This window comes from Marmota marmota, unplaced genomic scaffold (genome assembly GCF_001458135.2).
Source record: "Marmota marmota marmota unplaced genomic scaffold, marMar, whole genome shotgun sequence".
NCBI classification, from domain to species: domain Eukaryota; kingdom Metazoa; phylum Chordata; class Mammalia; order Rodentia; family Sciuridae; genus Marmota; species Marmota marmota.
This window is the reverse complement of record NW_026000229.1, coordinates 35,085,013-35,104,977: the sequence shown is the minus strand read 5'-3', so window position 1 is coordinate 35,104,977 and position 19,965 is coordinate 35,085,013. Positions and strand designations below refer to the sequence as shown.

At 37.9% G+C, this 19,965-nt stretch overlaps 1 protein-coding gene across 17 annotated transcripts in view; it reads right to left on the bottom strand.

The window, feature by feature from the left end:
- Ppip5k1 (diphosphoinositol pentakisphosphate kinase 1) overlaps nucleotides 1–19,965 on the bottom strand; it is a 61,444-nt gene that overhangs the window by 16,544 nt on the left and 24,935 nt on the right. For 10 of the 17 annotated variants that reach the window (XM_015480730.2, XM_015480732.2, XM_048793273.1 and 7 more), the window contains 3 exons: nucleotides 16,301–16,438; nucleotides 4,004–4,117; nucleotides 32–1,691 (listed from right to left, as the gene is read on the bottom strand). In XM_015480730.2, coding sequence (XP_015336216.1) covers nucleotides 886–1,691; nucleotides 4,004–4,117; nucleotides 16,301–16,438 — 1,058 coding nt within the window. In that variant the 3' untranslated portion in view covers nucleotides 32–885. Of the gene's footprint in view, nucleotides 1–31; nucleotides 1,692–4,003; nucleotides 4,118–16,300; nucleotides 16,439–17,924; nucleotides 18,108–19,965 lie in introns of those variants that run through there. The other 7 variants (XM_048793267.1, XM_048793270.1, XM_048793266.1 and 4 more) reach the window with 3 other exon arrangements.

The window sequence follows — 19,965 nt, the reverse complement described above, 5'->3', positions numbered from 1 at the left end:
TATATATAAAATCTTTGCTCATGTCTGTACAATATTGATCTCTGTTAATTGCTTAAAATAGAACCTGATTCTCTACTACAGCATCTCCTAAGCCAAATAGCCCCACAACAAAAGGAGGCCCAGCTTCACAGATTGGCCAAAACTCCTCCAGAGCATTTTAAGTAGTTACTCTGAAGTTGCACAGCAATCTAATACCTATTTTTTCCTAAAATAATTGCCCAGAGGAGGAGAACTGTGGTACAGGGATCACTTGGAGATGATATGGAAATACCTATAAGCCCAGTCTGAAGAATAGTGGCCATGACAATGTTTGGGAAAGGAACTCTATTTTCCAGACATTTCAGATGGCCATCCAGGGCCCACCTGAGATTAAAAGACTAGAGTCCCTCTGAATGCACATCTAATCTAAGGTACCTTAAGAAGTTGTGAACCCCTGAATGCACATCTGGTCTAAGGTACCTTGAAAAAGTTTTGAATATTTCCCCAGAAAAGAAAAGACCCTGGAGTCCCCCATTTTGCATTTCCTGTCCACAGTGGTGTCTTCAGCAGTTAACAATCTGAGATTTCCTGGGATAATCAGAGTAGGTTAGGTAACGATAGACCAGCCTATCCCAAGGAAATCATATTCAAGTCTAATGGCTAAGTGAGAAGCCAGTGGCTGCTTTGAACATGAAACTAGCTCCTCCCCAAGCTCAGCCCTGGCACAGGCATGCTTCATGCCAAGAGGACTGCATCCTCAGGCACCTTTGTTGTGAGCCAAGGCCTCACTCTGATCAGTGAGTTAGCCAACACAAAAAGTTTCTGACTCAAATAGCTGGTATAATGTGACACCAATAATGAGAAAATGATCAATTACATGTTGCTGGTGGAAGGAATGAATGCTGGTCATGGGCTAGAGACTGGCTTTAGATCACTAGACAGACACTGCATTTGGGGAGCATCCTCTCTAGGCAGCTGATCAATCACCTCAGGGACCACCCAAGATTGCTGACTAACCTCCTCAGGGATCTCCTGGGCCTGCATATCAGTCTCCCCCGGGAGATCCTGACATGGCTTATCAACCTCAGGGATGTCTTGAGACAAAAGATTGATTGCAAAAGCCTCCTGGGCCAACTTGGCAACCTCTACAGAGAACTCCTGGCATGGCTGGCTGATCTCTTCAGGGATCTCTTGGATTGGCCTGCCAACTTCCTCAAGGGTTTCCTGGACCAGGCCGCCAACCTCCACAGAAATCCCCCAACATGGCTGGCTCACATCATCATGGTTCTTGTGGCAAAGCTGGCAAACTTCCTTAGAGTCTTTCTGGCATAGTTCGTTGGCCTTCTGGCATGGTGGGCATGTGTGGGTAAGAGTATCTTGGTTCTTCTGGCATGGCTGGCTGATATCAGGGATCACCTGGCATGGCTGGCTGACCTTCTCAACAACTTCCTGGCCTCTTGGCTGGCTGGTTCCCACAGGTGGCTCCTGTGGGGACTGGTGTAGTTCAGAAAGCTCTTGTTGCCCTTCAATGGGGAACTCTTGTAGTATTTCATTTCCATGCATCTCCTGGAACAGCCCAAGGCCTTGACTTTCTTCCATCACATGTGCATTTAGAGAGGTTTGATCACTGAAGCCAAAATGGGAGTTGCCATCCACTGCAGTAGGGGAGGAGGGACCAGCACTGGACACAGTGCTGGAAGGGCCACTGCTGTCTACAAAGCAAAGTCAGGAGAACAAGTGAGACAAGCTAGAAGAGTAAGCTCTATCTTATGCATAGTTCAAATGCTAGAATGGATGGCCTGTGCTGCTTGCGATCTGGGGAAAGAGGAACTGAATTCCAAATTCAATAGATACTAAATTTGCCCAGTTCAGGAATTGTCACCCTGGTCTAATGGTTACTATATGAATAGCACTAAGGTTCCTCTAAGACTTCAGGAGAAAATAATGAGGGCTATTTCATCTGGTTCTTTCACAAATATACTCTCATCTTAACTCCAAATTCCTATGGCTCCTCATTCTCACTTTAGATGCATATGTACACGTTAGCCTAATGGTTCATAATTAGTTTTACATATCAAAATTGTGAAAAAAATTTTAAAAACAAATTTCCAGTTTCTATCTCCAGAGATTCTAATTTAGTTTTGTATAAAGGCATGGGTGAGGGAAGCAGGAAGGATGAGGATAATATCATTTTGTTGAAACACTCCAAGTTGAATCTGATGTATATCTTTTGTTAAGAATCATTCTTTAAAGTATTCAATATATTTCTGAAGCACAGCACATCATTGTTTATATTCCAAGAGATACGTCAGCAAAAAAGAATGTAGAAAAAAATTGTAAATCAGAACCATAGGAAAGAAATGGTTTACCCAAAGATGAAAGACTGCTGCAGAATCTTCAAATGGAAGAAGTTTTTAATTAGCCTTTCTGAGGGTCACTGGCCCCCTTGAGGCTCTAAGGAAGGTAATGAATTATATTTCAGGAAAATGGACGTATGCAAATGTTCACATTCGTCTTTACATATGATTCCTGGAGTTCACAGTCTCTACTCTGAAACCCATCCCTGGAACCAAGGTTAAGATGCTCTAAGCCTTGGAATATGCAATTTTACAGGTCTGCACATATCATATATACAGAAAGCATAAAAACTAATTTTCTAGATCCTGACAATAGTATAATGAAGATCTTCAATCACACTATGGGATAATTCCAACCCCAATCTCTACTTCTTCTTTCACCGCTAATAGGAGACTACTAACCTATTTTCTTTTTGTAAATACTGTACTTATTGAGGGTATTTTATATATTCAAATGCCATGATAGATTCTGGAAAAAAGGAGACCGGGATATAGCATAATCAAAGAGAAGCTGGGAAAGTTGGAAAACCTGAGTCTGCAAAGGCTCAATCAGGCATTGAATTTAAAATATGCTAGCTATTCCTTTTCGGTAAAGGAATAGAGAAGGAATGCTTCAAGTAGAAAAAAGGAGGAACATGATTTGGGGCCAGCAAGATATGCAACCTATTTATGGTACAGACAGAGCACAAAGGAGAAGTTTAGCAATGAAAGTCTGATAGCAGGAAGAAAAAAAGAAAGGAGAAGAAAAGATGTAAGCTGAGTTTTCCCCAAGTATAGAAGTAGACTTTATAGCCAGCCAATAGTCTGATTTATTTTAGGCAAATCAAAAAGGGAGAAGGATAAGATTTCCCATACACTCACCAGGAGAGAGGTAAAAGGGGCAATGGCAAGGTGCATGTAGGGCAATCAAAAGATCATAAAGAATTATTGTTGTCAGCAAAGTTTTTTCCTCATACAGAGTATCAGAGGAAAGGCAAATTTTTACGTCTATTAAACCCCATTGCTGAAATATAAATCTGCTTCAGGCCTATCCAAGTGAAATAATGTAAGGCATGTTTGGTTCCAGTTTTTCCCCAGAGGCAGGATGATAAGGAAAGAATTTCCTTTTCACTAGTGCTTCTGATGACCACTGGTATCTCCTCCTCCCTCCTATCACCCTAGTAACTCCTTGTGGCTCTGTTGTTCGTGTTGTTACCAAGAGTAATTAGTGACAGGCTAGAGATAATAAAGACAAGCAAGGAAAAAGCAGCACCTTGACTTGAATTGAGAACAGACAACTTGAGAGAAGGGACATATAGAAATGAGTAGCTCCAAATTTTCTATGTATCTAGGTTGCCTCCTAGTTCTCTTTACTGAAGAAAGCTGTAGAGACACTAAAAGCGTATCTGAGTAGAACAGAGTCTCTATCCTTTTTTCCCCAAAGGGCCTCTGGGTCACTGTCTTTGAGGAGCCTATCCAACTAGATAGAGGGATCCTGGAGGACAGAGGTGAAGAAAGAGCACAAACAGATCCTCCCTCCATCTTGGAAAGAGCAGATGCAACTGCATCCTGAATGATCATTCCTGGTCTTTCAACCTTCATCTTTCCTCTCATGCATCAGGTCCCTTATTCACCAATCCCTCCATCCCTCATGGTTTTGGTCCAGGCAGTTAGAAAGGTTTACTTACACCAAGGGGGCTTCTCAGAGCGCTGCCGAAGTTGCAGGGGAGGTGAATGAAGAGTACGGGGTGGGGAAAATGGGCTATCTGAGGCCTGGTTGCTGTGCATAGAGTCAAAGAGGGCTGCACAGGTGGAGGGGAGAGAGGGAAGAACAAAAGGCACATGAAGAATCCAAGAGCCAGAGGTTCTCAAAATTTAACTTACTATTCCTTGGACTGAGAAATAAAATATCCTAGGAACCCTTCACTTAAACCAGAATAATTTTTTTAAATCCTATATTATAAACTTTTTCCAAATATATTTTTTAAAAGTAGTTGAGAGGCTAGCTCATTTAATACCCACTCATCTCCTAGATTTAACACTTTAGTCATTTTTGCTTATTTTCCTTATTCTTTTGCTATTTCTTCATGTTAATGTTCTTTAAATACATGATAGATATTATGAAACATTTTATATCTGAATATTTCAATATGAGTCTTTAAAAATAAGGAATTATTCATATGTAACCCAACACCATTAATAATGTGAACAAAATTAAAAATAATTCCCCTAATGCCATCCAATGCCCAGTCCCTATTCAAATTTTCCCACATTTCCAAAATGTCTTTTCATAGCAGGAACATAGAAAACATGAATCATGTATTGATTTTCTTTTTTCCTTTAAAATCTCTATTTAAAAATTTTTAAATTTGGGCTGGGGTTGTAGCTCATGGTAGAATACTTGCCTCACATGTGTGAGTCACTGGGTTCAATCCTCAGCATCATATAAAAATAAATAAATAAAATAAAGATATTGTGTCCATCTACAACTAAAAAAGTATTTAAAAATTCTTTTTAATTTATTTTTTGTTTTTATTTTTTTGGTACTGAAGATTTAACCCAGGGGAATTTACCACTGAGCTATTACCCAGTCCTTTTAATTTTTTGAGACAGGATCTTACTTAAGTTCCTGAGAGTCTCACTAAATTGCTGAGGCTGGCCTCAAACTTGCAATCCTCTACCTAAGCCTCCTGAGTCACTGGATTATAGGTGTGCACCATCATGCCCAGCTAAAATCTCTTTTAGTCTAAAATAGTTCAACTTTCCTTTATAACTTTTTGAAAAAAACAGGACAGTTATATTGCAGAGTGTCACATCCTACGTCCTGAACTTACCTGATTACTTCCTCATAAAATCATTTAACTTATTTAATTAATTTTCTTAATTTATTTTCTATAAACTGGAAGTTAGACATAAAAGACTTACTTAGGTGATTTAGGTCAAATACTTTTGTTAAGAACACATTAAGAGGGCTGGGGTTGTGGCTCAGCGGTAGAGTGCTTGCCTGGCACGTGTGAGGCACTGGGTTCGATCCTTAGCACCACATAAAAATAAATAAAGGTACTGTGTCCATCTACAACTAAAAAATATTAAAAAAAAAAAAAAAGAACACATTAAGAGGGCTGGATGTGGTGGCACGTGCCTGTAATCCCAGTGGTTTAGGAGGCTGAGACAGGAGGACTGCAAGTTCAAAGCCAGCCTCAGCAATGGCGAGGTATTAAGCAACTCAGTGAGACCCTGTCTCTAAATAAAATACAAAATAGGGCTGGGGATGTAGCTCAGTGGTTGAGTGGACCTGAGTTCAATCCCCAGTTACCCCCCACCCCACCAAAAAAAATATAATAATACATTAACAGGTGATCATGTGTCCTTTATATTGAATAATACTGAAGACACATAATGTGTCCTTGTCAAAGCTGACTTTCTAACTGGGTTAGGGTGATGTCCAAAAGATCTCACCGTTGCAAAGTTTTCTCCTTCTGCTTATGGGTGATCCTTTTGGTAATGTCTAGTTCCCTATAAACATTTCACTAAATGGTGTTAGTCTACTTTGACAATCCTTAATTATTGTATTAGAGGTGTCAAATGATGGTTTTCTACTTCTATCAATATTTTCTGTAAAAAAAAAGTTCTTTCCCTCTTCAATTAGAGCTATTTGATCAAATCAAACTACAATTCTTACTGAAAAGGCAGCATAGTGTTTATTAGCCTTTAGTTTTCAAAGAAAGAATTGGTGAAGCAATTGTCCAAAGTTGGCAGGGGAATATTATTTTATTTTATTTTTGTTCTTTTTTTGTAAGATTAAGTATGGGCTTATTAATTTTTATATATTCAATGTACTTTAGTAAATTACTCTTCATAATGCTCAAATTATTACAATTCCAGTAAGTAGGAGCCTCCAGGCTTGATTGCTTCCTTGCTTTCTGTTACAACAAGCCCCAGGATTACCTTATATTTTCCTTGCTCTCTCCATGCCTTCTCAAAAACATGGTTCTTGGTGAGGATGAAAAAGCCTTAAGATATTCCAAAGGTCTGTGGTTCATCAAATAGTCACCATACATAAGCAGATAGATGATATATTTGTGGTGTCAAATTTTCATGTGGTATAGGGTGATGGGGGGGTGGGTGTCTAAAAAGGCTCCTGGGATATAGATTTTTTTTTTAATCTTTTTTTGATTGAACCAGGATTGAACCCAGGGGCACTTAACCACTGAGCTAATCCCAGCCCCCCCCCCGCCCTATTTTTTTAAAGAGAGAGAGAGAGAGAGAGAGAGAATTTTAACATTTATTTATTTATTTTTTAGGCAGACACCAGCCCTTTTTTATATTTTATTTAGAGATAGTGTCTCACTGAGTTGCTTAGCACCTTGCTATGATGTTGAGGCTGGCTTTGAACTTGTTGAGGCTGGCTTTGATCCTCTGGCCTAAGCCTCCCAAACCACTAGGATTACAGGTATGTGCCAGTGTGCCCGGCATAGGAATTTTTAAAAGATTAAAAGCACTGCTCTAGACTAAAAAATCAGCTACTTTCCCATGGAATCCTAGTTGTTCTTAGTAAAGAAGAGTATGTAGAGTCTAAAATCTAGGTGCTCATTGCTACTGCTTCTAATGTATAGAAAAAGCACTGAACAAAACTGAATTCATATTGCTATTTTCAAATTAAATATCACAGAATTTTTAAAATGCTTTTGAATTTAGACTTGTGTTTAATTTATCTTACTTACTTGAAAATCTTGGCTCTTAATAATAGGAACATAATTCCTTATTCCTTATTTACATAATTCTAAGTATGCAGTATCAAGATCACTGCTAGAAATTAATAAGGATACTATCTATTGAATGAGGATTAAAATTATTTTATAGTTTTTTTTGTTCCACCAAAGGATTTACAAAGTATTCTAGAATTGTTTGAAAAATGTTTTTACCTATGTGATTATCTTACTATTTTATCTTAGATGATTTAGGTTAAATACTTTTGTTAAGAACACATTAAGAGGGCTGGGGTTGTGGCTCAGCGGTAGAGTGCTGAGCCACAACTGTACAGTTTAGATAATTCCCTTCTTGTTTTCTATTTAGAATTTGCTTGTTGATCTATTCCTTGTTGATTTAGTTTTTTTAAAATGTGTTTTCAGTTATACATGGACACAATATCTTTATTTTGTTTATTTATTTTTATGTGGTGCTGAGGATTGAACCCAGGGCCTCACATGTGCAAGGCAAGCGCTCTGCCACTGGGCCACACTGACTTAGATTATATATTGTGGAAACATTTTTAGGTTCATAAATCAAAGCTATATAAAGGCACATGTAGAATAGTTTTAATTCCTTCACGCCTTTCAGACTCATTCCCTGTTGTCACATCTAAAGGTAACCACTTTTATTAGTTGTTTTTTTTTTATACTTACAGCATTTTTTATAAATACATTTTTCTTTATTCTTCTTTTTACATACAAAATCAGTAGCATACTATTAACACTATTCTGTACCTTTATTTTTCACTTAAAATATATCTTGGCAATTAATTCATATCAGATAATATAGATTTTCCTCATTAGTTTGAACAGGTAAGTAGTATTCAATGGAGTGGATGGAACAATTTTTTCAACCACCCTTGTACTGAAGAACTTTGGGGTTGTTTCCAACATTCAACACTATAAATAATGCCATAATGAATAACTTCATATAAGTAATATTTCAACCTTGTACAAGACTAGTTTCAGAATAGATTTCAGTTAATTTCTAAAAGTAGATTATTAGATCAACTATATTTTTACAATTTTTACCTATATAAAGATTATATCAAGCTAGGATTATGACTCAGTGGTAGAGCATTTGCCTAGCATGTGTGAGGCACTGGGTTCGATCCTCAACACCACATTAAAATAATAATAATAAAAAAAAGCTATTGTGTCCATCTGCAATTAAAAAAAAATCTTAAAAAAAGAAGATTATATCATTCTCAAGAGGCTGAGGCAGGAAGATTACATGTTGAGGGCAGCCTCAGCAACTAAGCAAGGTCCCATCTCAAAATTAAAAATAAAATAAAAAAGGCTGGGGATATAGCTCAGTGGGTAAAATAACCCTGGGTATCAATCCCCAATGTAAAAACCAACAACAACAACAACAAAAAACAGATAATACACTATCATTTTATACTTCCACCAACAATGTGTGGAATTTCTTGTTTCACAAGATTTTCTAAGTGAGTATATATGGCATTTTTCCCAATTTGATGGGTGAGAAATAATATCTCCATGTAGTTTAATTTGCACATTGCTTATGACCAAGGTTGAGCATAATTTTGCATGCACAAGGGTCATCTGCATTTCTTTCTGTTTATACCGTCCATTTTTTAAAATCACATTTTTGAGGGCTATTAATGTACCTCAGTGGGAGAGCACTTGCCTAGCATATGCAAGGCCCTAGGTTTGATCCCCAGACCACAGAAGGAAAAAAAGGAAAAAAGAAAAGAAAATCACATTTTTGTCTTTGTTTCTTAAAATATAATAGTTCTTTATATTTGAGATGATTAATCCAATACTATATAGGATTTGAATATGGTAATTTGAATACAGATAAATGTTTCCCAGAGGTCCATGGGTTAGTCTTGGTCCCTAGGGTGGTTCTACTGAGAGACACTGTGAATCTTTAGGAGATGGGGCCTAGTGGGAGTTCCTTAGATCACTGAGCAATATATCCTTGAATGGGATTATAGGTTCCTGGTCTCTTTTGTTTTCCCCTGTTTTGTTTGTTTGCTTCCTGGTTCATGAGGCAAGTGGTTGGCCCTGCCACATGTTTCCTGCCATTGCCACTTGGTACCTTCTCCCCAGAGGCCCAAAGCAATGGGTCTGCCTAATTTCAAACTAGAACCTTCAGAACTATGAACTACATAAACCTTTTCTTTTATAAGTTAATTACCTTAGGTACTTTGTTATAGGAATGAAAGACAGGATGATATAATATATAGAATTGCAAATATTTTTTCTTTGCTTATGATGTTGCTAGCAATTTAAAAAATTAAAAAATATTTTTTTTAGTTGTAGAACGACACTATGTATATATAAAACATTTATTTTTTTAGTTGTATTTGGACAAAATACCTTTATTTTATTATTTAGATATTTTTATTAGTTGTTGATGGATCTTTATTTATTTTTATGCAGTGCTGAGAATTGAACCCAGTGCCTCACAACCCCAGCCCTTATTTATTTATTTTTATGTGGTGCTGAGGATCGAACCCAGGGCCTTGCACATGCTAGCAAGCACTCTACCACTGAGCCACAACCCCAGCCCAATACCTATATTTTATTTATTTATTTTTAATGTGGTGCTGAGGATCGAACCTAGTGCCTCAAACATGCTAGGCAAGTGCTCTACCACTGAGCTACAACCCCAGCCCTTAAAATGTTTATATTACTTAATTTATCAGTATTTTCCTATTTCTTCCTAAATATGACTTTGAGTCATGAATTAGGCTTTCCTTCAGATTTAAGGAAATTTACTATCACCACCCTGCTTATTTATTTATTTAGGTATCATAATGAACTCAGGGAGGCTTCACCACTGAACTACATCTCTAGCTCTTTTAAAAAATTTTTATTTTATTATTTTTAAAATTTTGAGACATGGTGTTGCTAAGTCACGTAGGCTCTGCCAAGGTTAGCATTAAACTTGTGATCCTCCTGCCTCAGCCACCTGAGTTGCTGGGATTACGGGCATATACCACCAGTCTAGCAGTTCCAGTATTTTTAAAAATTAATTAATTTACTTATTCTAATTAGGTATATATGACAACAGAATGCATTTTGATTCATTGTACACAATTGCAGCACAATTTTTCATTTCTCTGGTTGTACACAATGTACAGTCTCACCATATGTGCAGTCATACATGTACTTAGAGTAATGATGTCCATCTCATTCCACGATCTTTCAGTATTTTTTTAATTGAGGTAATTCACATAACACATAAAGTTAACCATATTAAAGTGTATTTTTTTTTTTTGCAGGGGGTACAGGGGATTGAACTCAAGGGCACTCAACCGCTGAGCCACATCCCCAGTTCTATTTTGTATTTTATTTAGAGACAGGATCTTGCTGAGTTGTTTAGCACCTCACTATTGCTGAGGCTGGCTTTGAACTCGTGATCTTCCTGCCTCACTCAGCCTCCAGAGCTGCTGGGATTACAGGTGTGCCCCACTGCGCATGGCATTAAAGTGTATAATTATGTAGCATTTAATATATTCAGTGTTGTTCAATCACCTCTATTTAGTTCTAAAACATTTTCATTATCCCCAAAGAAAAATTCTGTATCCATCTTACCCCCAATTTTGGATTCCATCAATCTGCTTTCTGCCTCTATGGATTTTCTTATTCTGAATATTCCAAATAAATGAACTCATACAATATGTGACTTTTTTGTTGTGTCTTGCAGTTAAACCTAGGGTCTCTTTAACACTGTGCTACATCCCTAACTCTTCTTCTTCTTTTTTTTTTTTTTAATATTTAAGCCTAGCCTCAAACTTGTGAGCCTCTTCAGTCTCCTGAAGAACAGTAATTACAGTAAAGTGCCAGCATGCCCAGATGAGTACTGCCTTTTTTTTTTAAATTTATTTTTTAATGGTGGTTGGACACAATCCCTTTACTTTATCTATTTATTTTTATGTGGTACTGAGGATCGAACCCAGGGCCTTGCTACGTGAGTGCTCTACCAATGAGCCACAACCCCAGCCCCAAGTACTGCCTTCTTAATAACATAATAAATAATGTCTTCATCATGAACATGGGATCTTTATCCATTTATTTATTTAGGTTTTGTAGTTTTCAGTGCACATATCTTTCAACTACCTTGTTAAGTTTTCCCCCAGGTATCTTAATCTTTGGAAGCTATTATAAACACAATGTTTTTCCTTTTTTTGAGCAGTGGAGATTGAATTCAGAGGAGCTTTACCACTAAACTATAACCCCAGCCTGTTTTATTTTTTATTTTGAGATAGAATCTTGTTTGCTTAGACCTTGCTAAATTGATGAGGCTGATCTCAAACCTGCCTCAACCTCCAAGTCACTGGAATTATAGGTGTGTACCACCATGCCCGGCCACAATTGTTTTCTTAATTTCCATTCTGGATTGTTCATTGCTGGTGTATAGAGACACAACTGACTTTTGTGAGCCAGTCTTAAACCCTGAACCTCTGCAGAATTTATTTATTAGATCTAGGAATCTTTTTTGAAGGTTTCTTTATGACTTTCTATATATAGGACAACTGTGGATATAGAAAATTTTATTTCTTCTTTTCCAATCTAGATGTCCGCTCCCTACCATCTTCAGTTGCCCAGAACATCCAGTACAATATTGAATAGCAATGGTAAAAGTAGGACTCTTTTTTCTTATTCCTGATCTTAGGGGGAAAGTTTTCAATCTTTCAACACTGAGCATGATTTGTGTTATGGATGTTCATGAATGCACTTTACATGTTGAGGAAGTTCAAACTGTTCCTAGTTTGCTGAGAATTTTTGTCATGAAAAGGTATTGAATTTTGTCAAATATTTTTATGTGTCAACTGAGATGACAGTGTCCCCCACCTCATTCCATTAATGTTCATTGTCTGGTTTTCTTATGGCTAATCACCTTCTCCTGAGATAAATCTCACTTCCCCATGGCATGTAGTTCTTTTAATGTAGTGTTGCATTCACTTTGTTATATTTTGTTCAGGATTTAGCCCTCTATATTCATAAGGGGCATTCGTCTGTTGTTTTCTTTTTCCATGGTATCTATGGCTTGTGATATCAGGTTAATGATAACCTTACAGAATGAGTTAGAAAATGTTTCCTTCTTTTCTGTTTTTTTTTTTGAAGAGCATGAGAAGGAGTGGGGTTAATTCTTCTTTAAATATTTGGGAGAATTTATCAGTAAAATAATCTGGTTCTGGATTTTTTCCTTGTTGGAAGGTTTTTGATACTCATTCAGTCTTTTCCCTTGTTATAAAAATGCTCAGATTTTCTATTTCTTCTTAGGATTTTGTCCATTTTATCTAGATAACCTAATTTAGGGGCACAAAATTGTTCACAGAACCCTCTAATCATCCTTTTAATTTCTGCAAGGGCAACAGGAATGTCCCCACTTTGACTCCTGATTTTATTTTTTTCCTTGTCAGCTTAAAAATGTTCTAATCTGCCAGGCCTTGTGGGGCATGCCTGTAATCTCAGTGGCCCAGGAGGCTGAGAGGCAGGAGGATTGCAAGTTCAAAGCTAGCCTCAGCAAAAAGTAAGGTTCTAAGCAACTCAGTGAGACCCTGTCTCTTAATAAAATACAAAATAGGGCTGGGGATGTGGTTCAGTGGTCAAGTGCCCCTGAGTTCAATCCCTGGTACCTCCCCCTGCCCCAATAAAGTTCTTTTAGCTCCTGATTTTAGATATTTCAATATTCTTTCTCTTTTTCTTGGTCTACCTAAAGGTTTACCAATTTTGTTGATCTTTTCAAAGAACTAACTTTTGGTTTTTGTTGATTCTTCCTATTGTTTTTCTGGTCTTTATTTCCTTTACCCGCATTCTAACTTTTATTACTTCTTTCCCTTTGCTAGCTTTATGTTTAGTTTACTATTTTGCTAGTTCTATAAGGTACATATTAGGTGACTGACTAAATATCTCCCTTCGTTTTTAGTGTAGGTGTATACAACTATAATTTTCTTTTTGAGCACTGATTTTGCTGCATCTCATAAATTCTGGTATTTATTTTCATTTTCATTCATCTCAAAGCATATTCTAATTCCCCTTGTGATTTTTTTTGATTCGTTGTTTGTTTAAGAATATGTTGTTTATCATCCAGGCACAGTGGTGCACACCTGTAATTCTAGCAATTTAGGAGGTTGAGGTAGGAAGATTCCAAGTTTGAGGCTAGTCTTGGCAACTTAGCAAGACTTTGTCTCAAAATAAAAATTTAAAAAAGGGGGCTGGGGATATGGCTCAAGTAGTAGCGCGCTCGCCTGGCATGCATGAGGCACTGGGTTCGATCCTCAGCACCACATAAAAATAAAATAAAGATATTGTGTCCACCTAAAGCTAAAAAATAAATATTTAAAAAAATTTTAAAAAGGTTGGGGATATAGTTTAGTGGTAGAATAAATCTGCATTCAATTCCCAATACCACACACACCCAAAAAGAACATTTTGTTCAATTTCCATAGGTTTTGTGAATTTCCCAGTTTTTCTTTTGTTATTGATTTCTAGCATTGTTCCAATGTAGATGAAGAACATATTTTATATGATTTCAATCTTTTAAATATTGAGACTTGTTTTGTGGCCTAACATATGATCTATCATAGATAATATTCCATGTGAACTTGAAAAGAATCTATTGCTCTTGTTGGGTGGAATATTCTGTTTATCTATTATGTCTAGTTTTATAGGGTTGTTCAAATCCTTTTTCTTACTTATTTCCTGTGTAGATGTTCTGCCAATTATTAAAAATGGGGTATTGAAATCTCCAACTATTATTTTAGAATTCTCCCTTCAGTTTGATCAATGTTTTCTTTATATGTTTTGGGTGCTATTGTTTGGTATGCATTTTATAATTGTTATATCTTCTCGATAAGTTATCTTTTTAATATATAATGACCTTCTTTGTTTCTTGTAACTATTTTTTACTTAAAACCTATGTCTAATATTAGTAGGGTTACTCAAACTCTTTTTTTGGTTACTATTTTCATGAACTATCTTTTTTCTATCCTTTCAACTTATTTGTGTCTTTGGATCTAACATGAGTCTCTTGTAGACAGTATATAGTTGAGTCATGTTTTAAAAACTCCATTCTGACACTCTGCCTCTTGATTGAAGAGTTTAATTCATTTATATTTAAAGCAATTATTGATAAGAAATTGCTTATTTCTGCAATTTTGATATTTCTGTATGTTACATACTTATTTTGTTCCTTGTTTCCTCATTTCCTCCATTACTGCCATCTTCTTGTTTAATTGGTTTTATGTAGTATATCATTTTGATTCCCCTCTTTCTTCCTTTTTGGCATATATTTTAAGGTGTTTTCTTAGTAGTAACCATGGAGATTACAATTAACATATATAACAATGTAGTTTCAATTGATAGCAATTTAGCTTCAGTAACATATAAAACCTCTACTGCTATAAAGCTCCGTCTTCACCTTATGTTGTTTTTACCACAGATTACATCTGTGTGCAAGTCTGTGAATTAATATAGACACAGTGCTTCTTTCAAACATTTGTATGTTAAATCATATATGTAATAAAAAAAGAGTTACAAAACAAAATATAATAATGCTGGCTTTTACATTTACCAATGTAGTAATTTTTGTTTTCTTGTGCTGGAAACTGAACCCAAGACCTCAACACACATGAGGTAAGTGCTCTACCACCAAGCTACATCCACAGCCCAGGTTCCCTTTCTCTTGAATCAGCATTTTACTACTTCCTGCAAACTTTTGTTATTTTCCAGAGTATAAAGTTGATTTTAATTTTGGTCAAATGGCTAGTTAGCCCTAGTCTACTTATTTAAAAAAGACTCTCTTTTACCAAGTATTTTGAATGCTAATATTATCTATTTCTAGATTTTCTATTTTGTTTCCTTGGCTTCACTGTTTATTTTTGTATCAATCACACTGTTTTTATTATATACATTTTATAGAATTTTTTTAGAGGTACCAGGGATTGAACTCAGAGGCACTCAACCACTGAGCCACATCCCTAGCCCATTTTTGTATTTTATTTAGAGACAGGGCCTCACTGAATTGCTTAGTGCCTTGCCATTGCTGAGCTTGGCTTTGAACTCATGAACCTCCTGTCTCAGCTTCCCAAGCCATTGGGATCAGAGAATATTTTTTAAATGTGGTAAAGCTAGTATCCTTTTATTATTCTTCAAGGTTTTCTTTGCTATCCTTGCCTTTGTGTGTGTGTGTGTGTGTGTGTTTGTGTGTGTGTATACTGGGGATTGAATTCAAGGGGCCCTTTGCCACTGAGCTACATCCCAATTCCTTTTTATTTTTCATTTTATTTTGAAACAGGATCTCACTAAGTTGCCTAGTGACTCATTAAGTTGCTGAGGTTAGCCTCAAACTTATGATCCTCCTGCCTCTGCCTCCTGAGTTGCTGGAATTATAGGTGTGTGCGCCACCATACCTTGCTGCTTATTTGTCTTTTTAAAAAATATTTATTTATTTTAGTTATAGGTTGATACTATATCTTTATTTTATTTTATTTTTTTTAATATTTATTTTTAGTTATAGGTGAATACAATGTCTTTATTTTATATTTATGTGGTGCTGAGGATTGAACCCAGTGCCTCACGCATGCTAGTGAGCACTCTACCTCTGAGCCACAATCTCAGCCCATTTATTTTATTTTTATGTGGTGCTGAGAATTGAACCCAGTGCCTCATGCATGCTAGGCAAGCGCTCTACCTCTGAGCCACAACCCTAGCCCTCATTTATTTGTTTTCCAAAGAGAATTTAAGAATTGATTTGTGGGGTTTTTTTTAAATAGTTTTAGTTGTAAATGGACATAATATCTTCATTTTTTTATGTGGTGCTGAGGAATCGAATCCAGTGCCATGCACGTGCTAGGCAAGAACTCTATCACTGAGCCACAACCCCAGTCCTTGATTTGTGATTTTTTTTAATATTTATTTTTTAGTTGGACACAATATCTTTATTTATTTATTTTTATGTGGTGCTGAGGATCGAACCCAGGGCCTCGCACATGCTAGGTGAGTGCTCTACCGCCTAGCCACAACCCCAGCCCTTGATTTGTGTTTTTAATTGGAATCATTAAACATAGAAATTAACTTAGGAAGGAGTAATATTTCTGTGATGTTTAGTTGGCCTATATGATTATACATATTTTCAAGTCTACTTTTGTGTTTTTATGGAGTACCTGTTTTTAATTTATTACTTTCAGGTCTTCTAGGAATCATGGGAATGGAAGTAGAGACAGGGGTACAAAATAAGAGTACTCTCCATACCTGCAGATGCCTGTGCCTGGGCATCTGTGTGGCGTTGGCAGACTCTACTTAAGAATTCACTCACTTGACGCAAAGAAAGGGCATTATGCAGTGTTTCCAGTGGGTAAATGGTAGGTACCATGGAGCACCCTTCAAATCCTGTTGGAAAAAAGATGAGGAAAGTCAATGTTATTCTTATCAGGTAGAACCCAATTAAATTGGCCAAGGAAGCATGGACCGTCCCTGAGAGCCATCAGGAGAGTCCGTGGCTTTTAGAATGTGGGGTATCCAAGATTCCCAGGAGAGGGAACTCTTTAGAGCCCCTAGGGAAAGTCTATTTTTCTCACCTCCAGATTTCCTAAAAATTCTATCTATTAAAGCTTCCAGGTGAATCAAGTCACCTCTGATCCTATCTATGGATAGCCTGCAATGTCCCCTGGAAAAATCAATAGAAGCCCAGTAGGGTAAGCACTAACATTGCTCTTGCAATTTCTAGGGAAATAAAACAAGGATCCACAGGTAAGGAGTGAAACTGTAGATCTAACATGAGGCAGGGAGATCATGGAGCTGGGAAGAAACAGCAGATTTCAGGTATCATGAACAAGAAAACCAGATTAAGGAGGAGGGCATGAAATCTGAGGTAGGCAGGGTTCATGCAAATTTAGGATATGGGTAGAAAGGCTAGAATACTTGGATGCAAACTGGAGGGCATGCAATACACATGAAGCTCAGCCAAGGAAAACCACATGCATGAACGGGTGGGGGATGGAAGTTCTTTCTTGGTCATTTCCATCACATCGAAGCTTTTCCCATCTGCTCTATTAGAAGATCCTAGATTTGTTTGGATCTGTATATTCCATCAATAAATGAGGAAAACTCCTAGAAAAAGGAGTCTACACTATAACTATGCTTTAAACCCAACAATTCTAATATAGGTCTACTAGTCTGGGTAGGATCAAAGGTAAACCTAAATGTGTAACCCTACTTCCAGGAACTACTGATAGAAACAATGTTCCCATTGAAGGATCAAGAAACATGCATTCCAGCCACTTTTTCAGTACCCAGTCTTTCCAATGCCTTTTCTACATCTCCTTAAAAGGACAAAGGGTAGGCAGGGCAGCAATATCTATGCAGACTTGGCCTCCTGTTCACCAACAACTAAAACCTACAATTCAAAATGATCATATCTGATCATTTTCTAACCTTTGGCCTTTGTTTGCCTCAAGAATTTAATTGAGGCCTCTGTGCCTTTGTTTCCCCATAACCTAGTGGCAGGGGTGCACAGAGGAGTCTCTAGCTCCTCGGGGTGGTTAGAAAAACCTCTGGTTTTGAAACTGGTTGTAGTAGAGGGTTATAAAGATAAGAAAAGATTCTAGGGCAAGAGATTACACCTCTACCGAACAGATTAGGGAATGGGAAACATTAGCGGGCAGTGACAAAGGAGAATAGGAAGGGGATGAGCAGCCAATGCTACAGCTACCAGGCAGACTGGCTCCAGTCCCATCCAAGCAACTAAATGCAAGTCACATAACTTTGGGGAAAACAGGAGAAAGGACTAGATGGGCTCTCCTGCCAGAAGTGCAATAAGCAAAGCAATCAGTCCCAGCCAGGGTAGTGGCAGCAGCCAGCCTGTGGCAGGGGGTACCGTAGAGGCACTCGGGGTCATCCTGGCCTGAGCGCAGCCAGTTCCGGAAGAGGCGCAGGTGGTAGGAGCACTGGTGCAGGTGATGCGCCAGCGTGGCATCCAAGGAGACTGGCCGGCCCCCTGGGCAGTCAGAGGAAAAACTGCGCAGCAACCGGACCACAGGGTGCTGGTCATCTAGCAGTTCTGGAGGGGGTGGGGGAACCATGGTAGGAAGCACAAAGATAAAGAAAGAGAAGAGGGAGAGACAATGAGGGGGGCACTGACTGGCACAAGGATTACTGGGAGGTGAGGGCCACTCGATCCAAGGTAAGCTAAGAGAGAAGCAGAGATGGTCAGAGCCATTGGGCATCTCTTGCAGCAAAGAAGAATGTTGACATCACACAGTGAGAATAAAAGAAAGGACAAATGAGACCTTATCATACAAGGTCCTCCCTTTCCTTCTTGAGCATAATTCAGTCAGTACTTCCAGAGAGTAGTCACTTCATTCTGGACAGAGTAAGCTGGAAATTCTGTCACTGGTAGCTTTGAGTAGGGCTTTAGTATCCCTGGTCATTCTTGGGAAAACTCTAATTAGGGCCCACTTCTCAGACAAATGGATTAATAAGGTTGGGATAGAGATGGAATGATTCAAAGTCACTCAGAGAAGGGGGGTCAAGAATTCTATTAAGTATCAAGATACACCTAAAGCTAAAAATTCTCCTGAAGGCTCAGGCCAGGCTCTCTGGACCAGATTCCAAGATAGATGTAGTCAGGGCTGGCACTATGAAGCTGGCACAAAAGACTAGTAGGAAACCAGATGTAGGACTCCTTTAAAACAGTGCATGTAAAAAATTGAATCTGTTTTTGAAACTCTCAATGTTGACTAATCATCCTTTACCTTACTCAAATAAATATTTTTTAAATGAATGCATAAATCTCAGTTCTTGAGGACAATGTAGCCATTACAGAAGCCAAAAGAGATCATTTTATGTTTTCTTCCTATGCTGATGAGTCTAACTGAACTTTTTTCAGCTGATGAATGGAAAAGCTTTGATTCTGAACTCCTCATTATTTAAGCTGGTTGTCAAACTTTGTGGATGCATGGGATTTGGCTGAAAAAGGCTAAAAAGCAATGAAAGATATGTGGTAGGGTAAGTATAAGAAGAATAACAGGGAAAGCTCTTGGGGAAAAGGCATGGGGTTATAAGACCTGATGTGAGGATGAGTAAGAACCTGAGTTCAGGATGTTGGTATAGAAAAGGTAGGATCAAGGCAGGTGAGGATGACTGCTCAGAACTCCCAGACCAGAGCTAGTTCCATAGGGTGATCCCATGAAAATATGGTTTTTAGAGACTTTTAGTTTGGATGTCAGGAAATAATTCAGCTCTACCCAGACTAGTCTGATGAGAACCAACTTTACCAACGGTCACACAGTCGCGTGGGTCCCTAGAAGATAATGGGCTTAACAAATCCATTAGGCATATTCTGATACTCTGGATGAGGGTAAGCCACAGTTTCTCTCCTACTTTATTAATTTACTTTGGTGAGTTCAGCATACAGTTTAGTAACAGGCACATTTGTATGCTGGATGTAGTCAGGGATGCCACAGAAGCTTATCAGGAACAGAGGCAGGAAGAGACCAAGGGCTATGCTTCTGTCCAAGTATGAAGAAAGCATTATCTTGTCTCCTTTTGAAAGCCAGGTCCAGTTTTTCAAGCTGCTGTTTCAAAGCTAGACATCATGCAAGGAGATGATGATAATGAGAGTAGGCTGGCATACTGCTGTGTATAATCTACCACAAGCAATTGTAGACACAGCATCCACTCTGTGCTTGCTGGGTCAAGCAAGATCTTGGCCATGGGGCAGAGCTCTCATATTGTTCTAAGGGCCAAATTAAATCTACAGAATCTTCAGCAAGAGACAAAAATTTCTTCTGTTGCCAACAGACCCCAGATTCTAGTTTCTAAGGCACATTAGCCTCCAAGTTCAAGCACAAGAAAAACAAAGGAGGCCAGAAAACCCCTAAAGTATGCAAAGTGTTGGAGGAGACCTTGAATTTGTT